This window comes from Anoplophora glabripennis, unplaced genomic scaffold (genome assembly GCF_000390285.2).
Source record: "Anoplophora glabripennis isolate ALB-LARVAE unplaced genomic scaffold, Agla_2.0 scaffold78, whole genome shotgun sequence".
Classification (NCBI taxonomy): domain Eukaryota; kingdom Metazoa; phylum Arthropoda; class Insecta; order Coleoptera; family Cerambycidae; genus Anoplophora; species Anoplophora glabripennis.
The window spans coordinates 113808-122997 of NW_019416286.1; the positions used below are offsets into that span (position 1 = coordinate 113808).

Below are 9190 nucleotides of genomic sequence, written 5' to 3' on the forward strand. Positions count from 1 at the left end.
ACCTAGTATATTTGCATCTTTTATTATTACTGTAGATAATGGAGATACACTGAATGCACTTAGTGCATCAATGGACATCGATATAAGTTGCTATTAGCTCCTAATAACTACTATTTTTGCCAAATCGAAGGGCCCTCAGAACTACGAGCAAGTCCAACCTCAACGTTCAATTTGACCCGTAACCCTTAGCTTTACGCGGCTTAAAGCTATTGTAAATCAATGGCATAGCATAAGAAACATTACTGTATCTGATATCGTGTGCGTCTGTGGTCTGTGATGTAAAATGATAAAATGAAGTCTGACTGAAATGTCATATATTTATATTTTTCGCTTTCTGTCTAATTGCTGCGTTGTTTAACTTAAAGTTTGAAATTATAAAAGCTTTCAACATAAAGGATAATTTAGAATATAAGAATGGAAGTGGAAACAGGTAATTAATTTTGTTTCATAAAAATTACAAAGTGAGGAGCTACTTTTACTTTGCCAAGTTCACATTTTATCTTTCTTCCAGAAGGATCGGAATTAAATGCATCAAAGCTGTCGGGACAGAGTATTGCTTCACCCAATGGAAGTTATAGATCAAGATCACCATCTGCTGAATCGAATAAGTCCAGAAAGGATGGTTCAGTATCTCCAACTCGGTCCCATTCAGGTTAATTGATTTTATTTCAGTAGATGCACATAGCAAACCCGTTAGCATAAAAGAGATTGTGCTGATTAAAATACAATTTGAAATGTTTTGGTTATAGGTAATATGTAGTTATAGTTTTTCCTTCATGGAAATGTGAATAATAATAAAACATTATGCATTATATTTTGTAAAATAAAGTGTTAACGTAAGTATAACTCGGTACTAGTGCAGTTTGGAACAATTCAATTTATTTTTGGAAAAAATATGTACATGTATGTAACTGATTAATAATTAACTACTGGTAGTACTAATGTGCACACAGGTACTAGGATTGTATGATTTTTTAGAGTCTATATAGTAAATATATTGTTCACATTCTATTAGGGTATATATCAAATAAACACATACTAATTTAATACCCCTGAAACTAACTAATATGTTCATATTTTTAAATCAGTTAAATTGCCGATGACGAGAGTTATGGAGGTATTTATTGCAGGATCAAGAAAATCACGCTCCAGATCGAGATCCAGATCCCATTCAGGATCTGTCAAAGCTACTTCTGGATCTAGAAAAGGTTCTAGATCTAGATCAAGATCAGGTTCCAGGAAGTCAAGATCGAATTCAAGAAATTCTAGGGCATCACGTTCAAAATCAAGATCTCCTTCACAGTCTGCCTCTAGGAATATTTCCAAATCTAGATCTAGATCTCCTTCAAACAGAGCTTCAAGATCCAGATCAGGCTCTAGAAAATCTAGATCTAGGTCGCATTCTGCTAGATCAGCTTCAAGGTCTAGATCGAGATCTGGATCTCGAAAATCAAGATCTGGCTCTCGAAAGTCAAGATCTGGATCTCCCAAGTCACGAGCAGGGTCACAAAAATCGAGGTCTGGATCTAGAAAATCACGATCTGGATCACGAAAATCAAGATCTGGATCTCCAAAATCACGGTCTGGAACTCCAAAATCTCGATCTGGATCCCGCAAGTCAAGATCTGGATCACGAAAGTCAAGATCTGGATCACCAAAATCGAGATCCAAATCTGGTTCAACATCACCAAGAAAACGTTCTAGATCTAGATCGGGATCGAGAAGGTCAAGATCTGGTTCTGGTTCAGTAAAAGCTAAATCAAGATCGCGGTCTAGATCTAAGCATTCTAAGTCAAAGTCACCGTCAGTTTCCCGGAGATCCAGATCTCGATCGGGATCTGCAAGGTCAAATGCTTCTAGAAAATCGAGAAGTGGATCAAGAAGATCAAGATCAGGTTAGTTACTGAAAATTATAAGAGTAGAGCTTTAACGAAATAATTGAATGATATTTTAGGATCAAGGAGGTCACGGTCAGGATCTAGAAAATCCAGGTCTCGTTCAGGATCAGCAAAATCGGCCGCCTCTAGAAAATCTAGAAGCGGGTCTAGGAGGTCAAGATCAGGTTCGTCTGAGTATTTTAATTTTAGAAACTTTTGTAAAATTAAATCCCATATCTAGGCTCCGTACGGTCCAGATCAGGTTCATCCCGGTCTGGATCTAGAAAGTCGAGGTCTGGTTCAAGAAGGTCAAGGTCACATTCGGAATCTCGACGGTCAAGATCTGCTTCTGCTAGGTCACGTTCGGGGTCACGTAGATCAAGATCGGGCTCCAGAAAATCTCGGTCCGGATCAAGAAGGTCGAGGTCTGGGTCAAGTTCGGCTAGGTCCAGGTCAGGATCAAGAAGGTCAAGGTCTGGATCTAGGAGGTCTAGATCTCGATCAGGATCTGGCTCAAGACGGTCAAGGTCAGGTTCAGGAGTAGCTAGGTCTAGGTCGAGATCAAAATCGAGATCTAGATCTAGATCGGGTTCGAGGAAATCTAGGTCACGTTCAGGTTCAAGAAGATCAAGATCAGGGTCGGCCAAGTCGAAGTCACAATCAAGGTCTAGATCAGGTTCTCCCGCAGAAGGTAATTAAATAATTAATAATCGGTATATAAACTTGATTCTGACTTTTCGTTAGGTAAAACTGGCCGTAAACGACACTTATTGTCTGATTCTGAGGACGAAGGTGAACAGCAACCGGCAAAGAAGGCTCTGGTAAGTGACGATGAGGAGGAACCAGGTCCTTCGGAATTACGGAAAGAGGGCCAGCCAGAGGAACAGGAAAAAGCTCCGCCACAAGAAGAATATGACTCAGACGAAGGAATCGATAGGAATATGTAAGTGTATTGATATGTGATTTGTAAATGTTTTTACGTATTTGGAAATTATGTTTTAAACAATACTAGAAAGGTAGGCAAGACTTGATCTTTCTCTCGGGCCTTCGGCGCGCAGCTCGAGCACCGCAGAACGGTGCTTTCTCTGTAGATTGGTGAATAATATATAACATTTTCCAAAAAAATAAAAGAAAAAATGGGCCTTCAGCTTCACAGTCGTGAGTTTACAAAACGCGCTACAGCGATCTAACACTGGGTGGAGCCTGCACGGGTATTTGAAACCTTGTTTCTCGCGAATGTAAACAGAAAATTGAAAAGATCTAAAAGATCGGACCTAACGGCAAAATAACGACTCACCGTGGCTCGATCGGCCGGGTAAACGCGTCAAATGACAAAATTTATTTTGACGTCTTCACTGACGTTTGTCTCCATCTCTGTTTAAATATCGGATATACTTCGGGTATCTCTCTCCTACTGAGAAAAATCATTTTTCGGCGAGGACTCTTTAAAGTGGAAAGAGTGACCGCAAAAAACCTGTGATTTTCGCCCATTTTTTTACAATTGGCAGAGAATAGAAAAAATACATAAAAATATATTTTTGGTCGCAAATTACTTGTCGTAAAAAACTGAAATGAGCATAGCTTTTAGTATTTTGAAAATTAAAAAAATCACCCCTCTTAGGGCTTGAAAAAATGGAAAAAATTAAGAATTTGAATATTACCAATTCATATGAACACTATTAGCATGTGAATTATCATATATATTTTTTTTGGAATTTTTACAATTATTTCTGATATTCTCTATTTTTGGGGATGATTCCACCCCCTGAATGCGCTTAAGGGTGGATTTTCTAATGCTTATTTTAGTCATGAGAATAAATCTTTCTTTATATCAAGAATCATTCGATAGAAAAATTCACATGCTAATAATTTTTATATTTGTTGGTAATATTCAATTCTTCATTTTGGGCGTCTTTTCAACCCCTAAATAGGGGTGATTTTTGAAAATTTTCAAAAACTAAGAGCTATGCTCATCTTAATTTTTTACGAGTAATTTGAGACCAAAAACATATTTTTATCTATTTTTTATTACTGTACGAAAGTAAATGGACAATTTAAACATTTAATTAATTAAAATTTTTTTGAAAACTTTTTTCGATTTATTTCACCGGTACTTCCACAGGTTTTCTACATTAATTTTAAGGCAGAACAAAAAAATTTCATCATGTTTGTAAAGAGAATTGAAATACCTTTAAAATGATGTGCCACTTAACCCCCCTGTGACATTTAAGATTCTTGAAGGGGTTGCCACCCCGTTTAGGGGGATGACCCTGCATCCATGAATTTTGATAAAAAGATGTTCCCCTTGAACGTAAAATTGACCTGTTTCGGGTTTTTCCGCAAAAACTTGTTGCATTGAAAATATTTCAGGTGGACTGTTTTAATTGGTCCACCCTGTATAAGGATTATGATAAATCATATGAAGCAAAAAAAGCGAACATGATTAAATAAGATAATAAATACTGCCTTATTAAATAAAATAGTGCCAACATATTGAGGACTGCTGGAGCTGAGAGGGAATGACACGTCATATACATAATATACATTTTTTTCTGCCATTTCCAGAAACTTTTACAATCAAGTTTCTTTCGTCGAGGGCTATCTCTCATACACCCTAAACATTATCATTTACATTACAGGGACCACGAGGACAATGGTTTATCGGATTTCGACAGAATGCTTGCAAGGAAGCGCGAGGAACAAACGAGACGAAGGAAAAGGAAAGACATTGACATAATCAACGATAACGATGATATAATCGCCGGTTTACTTGCGGACATGAAGAATGCGGCTGAGGTATTCCCCGTTTCATAATTTTACGTCATCTTTTGAAATATTCTAATTATTTTACAGGACGACAGGAAACTGAACCAGCAAGCGAGACCGGCGACGAAGAAGATAGGCATGCTGCACAAAGTAATGTCGCAACTGAAGAAGCACGACCTGCAGTTGGCCTTTATAGAACACAACGTGTTGAGCGTTCTGACGGACTGGCTCGCGCCGATGCCGGATCGGTCCATGCCTTCCTTGCAAGTCAGAGAGGCGTTACTTAAACTTCTCGCCGAGGTCAGTATATTTCACGAAACGATAAATTCGTGTTAAATTCTTGTTTTCCAGTTCCCCAAAGTGGATCAGGCTACCCTGAAACATTCGGGGATAGGAAAGGCCGTGATGTACCTATACAAACACCCGAAAGAAACGAAGGAGAACAAGGAGAGAGCCGGTAGATTAATTAGCGAATGGGCCAGGCCGATCTTCAATTTATCAACCGATTTTAAAGGTACAGCCCGATTCGAACGTTTTCATTTGCTAATCGAGATTTATTTTTCAGCGTTAAGCCGAGAGGAACGTCTACAGAGAGACTATGAACAAATGGGATCGAAGAGACGGAGGTCGGACGACGAAACGTCCGCCCAAGAGAGGAAGGAGCTCAGTAAAGCTTTGAATGCGGAGGGAAAGTAAGTGTTAGAGTTATGGATTCGGAGAGTTTACTAATGGCCGTTTTTTTTTAGACCTCTAAGGCCAGGAGAAAAAGGATGGGTGGCCAGAGCGAGGGTTCCCATTCCCTCCAATAAGGACTATTTAGTTAGACCGAAGTGGCAGTCTGAAGTAGATATTAGTAGGGTGAGTGGTTTCCATTTGAAGTATTTTATATTGTTTATACAATTCATTTTTATTTATTTGTTTATTTGTTTGTTTGTGTTTGTTTGTTTATTTGTTTGTGTTTGTTTGTTTGTTTGTGTTTGTTTGTTCGTTTATTTGTTTGTTTGTGTTTGTTTGTTTGTTTCTTTCTTTCCTTCTTTCTTTCCATCTGACAGTACGTATCAATTATAGGATGGGAATAGCCAGATATAATAATTAAAAAAAAAAAACATAAGTACAATCCGGCTATTAAGTTTTAAGACTATATACAATGTCTCATTTGCAAATCTTCAGCTTTAAGCACGAGAGACCAAATAATTGAGCAAGTACGTTGATAGAATTTTTTCTACGTTTTCATCAGTTCCGGACGTGGAAGGCCGACCCGGGCGTTGCACGTCTTCGATCGATATATCGCCACGAATCATGAATTCCACTCATACATTTGAATTCTTTTCAAGGCATGTTTTTTAAAAGTTGTAGAGAACATATCAATCGCGTCCAATGCACTTTTACCGAGCAGAAAACAAAATTTTAATGCCGCACGTTCTCGAATATCAACCATTTAAAAAAATTGATGAGGTGTTGAAATAGTAGTCGCATTGTTTCGGACTCGCTGCAACCGTCTCGAGCGACGCCAATTGACGGACTGACGTAACACCCATCTAGCGGGAAAAGTCCCAACCACAAGAGCCGCACATGCAGCGAATTTTGTTCGGTTATTTTTGGGTCTCACTTTGTATATATTTCAAATTATTACGATCAAAACTCGCTATTTTAATTATTATGGTCTAAGATTTATAAAGTGTGCTTAAGGAGGATACAATTAGATGGATCAAAAAAGCATTTTTCAGGAATTTTTTATTCAATCGTAATGAAATTTTGTAGGTTTGTTAAGAGGACATTGAAGTGTATAAATTCTTTTTTTTTTTCTTTATTTTCCAACAAAATAGCGGATATCTTATTACAACAAAGAATCCGTTGTGTTGATCCTGAACATTATTATTTTGATCTATAAAAACAGTCAGAAAAATTATGTAAAAAAAGTTACAATTAGTTGCTAAACTAAAAAAAATAAAAAAATGTTTTAAAAAAATTAACAATTTTCCGAAGTTTTTCGGTAATCTTTCCAATAATTATAGAGTTTTACAATATAAAATTCCAAATTTTTCCTGAAAGTTTCAGCTCAAACTGTTTTTAAGTTATCACAACACAACACAAGCTTCAAAAATGCTGTTTTGAGAAAATCGCGTTTAAAGTTTTGACTACTGAAAACACCTGTTTAAGTCGAGCGGCAGAGTTATACTAACCGTTACACATGAATTTCAGTGTAGATTCGCGCTCTTCCTCTGTAGGGGTATACCGACACTTATACATAAATCCGTCCCTGAGTCACTTCAAAACAAGATACAATAGACAAAATGTCCTCTGTCAACAGCGCCGAAATACGTGCTACGTTCTCTTCGAAAAAGGACGAAAATAAATAGAAGAACTTCAAATTTAATTTTAAAACTACATGTGCATTCTACGATAAATTTACTGTGTTTTTAAGTAAAAAAAACCGTTTTTTTTGACCATCTAATTGTATCTCCCCCGTTAAAGTTTACAACACAAATTGAATTACATTGTTGGACAGGGCTGTAGTCTGCCGAGTAGTTGTTTTCTGTAATATTATTAGTTACAAATTTTATTAAAATGCGAATATTTGGAAACAATTGGCAGGTGTATGACCAACTTAAAAATCATACAATTTACAAGTGACAACCTTTATTTCCATCACGTTCAGGTATATCACGGGACATAATTTTCCGCAATGGTTGCAATGCTACAAAATAGATTTTTTAATTTTTTACAAGTTAGACCAGAAAAAAATTTAAAATAAATGTTGTTTTAATATCGATATAATTTTCGTTCCTATATTGTGAACTTTGTGGCAGACTTATAGTAAAGTGTGAATATTGAATGACCTGGCGGTTTAAAGTTTTTTAAATTCTATTTAAACTAATTCATAGAAGTTCAAGAATTTTTTTCCTAAAAAAATTCTATCAAATGAAGCCAGTGTTCTTCGCATGCCCAAAGATTCCTAATTGTCGATATCGCGGGAAACATCTACTCTATTCCCAACTAGCATTGAAGTACACTAGCAATATCTATTAAATCGCTAGTTAAATAACACAGCCGCACAAAAAAAAATTGTCTACTTTTCATGCAACATATGTTATCTGTAGTATTTTTGCCTCCTGATCACGAATCCGGTGTCAGAATTAAGCTATAACATCACAGGAATTTCCTAACCTCAAAAAACAGGTCAAAAATAGCAAAAATTCACGAAAAAGTACTAAGAAAAATAGGAAAAAAATTTTTTTCTATATTCGAATGTTTATATGGTTAAGGCCCCGCTGAACTTGAATCCGCGGTCAGGATTGATGGTTCTTTTTCTAACCTCAAATAAACGTGTCAATTAAGGTCAGATATCACGAATTTTCAAAAGATGACAGATTCGCGCCAAATTTGGTGTGCAGGGGTTTTCAGGGTCGCTGATCACGGATCCGAGGTAAATTTTTGCAAAATTCAAGATGGCGAATCCGAGATTGCCGACCAAATTTTCAAAAAATAATCTATTCGCGCTAAATTTGATGTACGGGGTTTTCGAGGTCACGGATCACGAATCGGAGGTCAGAATTGCGAAATTCATTTTGTAATATTTTTGTTTACTTTATAACCTGAGTACCTAATCATGTTTTAACCTTTAACCTTCTTAAAGTATATAGGTAATTGATTAAATTTTTTAAAACGAATTTTGGAAATCTGATCTTGGATTCGTGATCAGTAATTATCCAAAATAAAAATATAAAATGATGTCTAAGTATTATTAATATAAAAACACTCACCTGACAGTGAAACTGTTAAATAATGCAATCTTTCAAAGAAATACCGATCATGTATTTCTGTAGCTCTAACACCCTTGACAAGCACCGACACCTAAAAACAGTTACTGTAGAAAAATCTTACTATTTTCACATTTTATTAGGATTGTTTCTTATAATATATAGTTGAAAAAACGTTTTTATTTTATAGAGCACTAAGAAGGGGCTGAACAGATTCGAAAAACACTATAAAAATTTCCTCGATAGCAAACGATTAAAACAAACTAGAAGGGCCGTGGAAATTTCAATAGAAGGGAGGAATATGGCCTTGTAATGTATTTTATTAGCAATTTATTTTTAAACTTATGTATATATAAGTTATTTAATGTTTGTTTTAAAATGAATTATAAATTCGCGTTATGTAGATATATCGTACCGATTTGAATGTTAAAAGGTTTTTATAAGATGCAAGAAATTTGTAATTCATTTTTTAATGGAAGTGTATAAAGTCCTGCTAGGATAGTTTTTTGAGTATTTCATTGTTTGTACTGATATATTTACGATAAATAAAGATTACGTTCCACATTTGGGAATTTTCTTTTAGCACCTAAAACTTCCATACTCATAAAAAAAAATTGTTGTTGAATAAATTGGATATTTCAATATGAGGGTAGGTATAAGGTAGGTATTTATAAGGTAGGTATTTTTAGCAATTTAGTATATATAGCATGTAATATTTCAAGTTGTAGAAAATGAAAGATTTTTTTGAATAAATTTTCATATAAACGTAGAAAACACTTGGTTTTG

General features: G+C 35.7%; 1 protein-coding gene across 2 annotated transcripts; it reads left to right on the plus strand.

Moving 5' to 3' along the window:
- Positions 1 to 283: 283 nt before the first annotated feature.
- On the plus strand, positions 284 to 8968 carry LOC108907912 (IWS1-like protein). Of its 2 annotated transcripts, none has more exons than XM_023457434.1 (12): positions 284 to 430; positions 512 to 652; positions 1131 to 1895; positions 1955 to 2062; positions 2140 to 2568; positions 2622 to 2820; positions 4517 to 4673; positions 4731 to 4943; positions 4995 to 5157; positions 5209 to 5335; positions 5390 to 5501; positions 8595 to 8968. In XM_023457434.1, exons 1-12 carry the CDS (start codon positions 415 to 417, stop codon positions 8715 to 8717), a joined length of 2553 nt encoding a protein of 850 aa, XP_023313202.1. In that variant the 5' UTR covers positions 284 to 414; the 3' UTR covers positions 8718 to 8968. The 2 variants fall into 2 exon arrangements, with proteins under 2 accessions (XP_023313202.1, XP_023313203.1); XM_023457435.1 differs by having other exon boundaries at positions 515 to 652.
- Positions 8969 to 9190: the final 222 nt, after the last annotated feature.

Bases quoted from the DNA above. Each gene is read 5' to 3' on its own strand.
- LOC108907912 (XM_023457434.1), top strand. The intron at 2,569-2,621 runs GTAATTAAATAA...ACTTTTCGTTAG, and splicing joins ATCAGGTTCTCCCGCAGAAG to GTAAAACTGGCCGTAAACGA. The intron at 2,821-4,516 runs GTAAGTGTATTG...TTTACATTACAG, and splicing joins GAAGGAATCGATAGGAATAT to GGACCACGAGGACAATGGTT.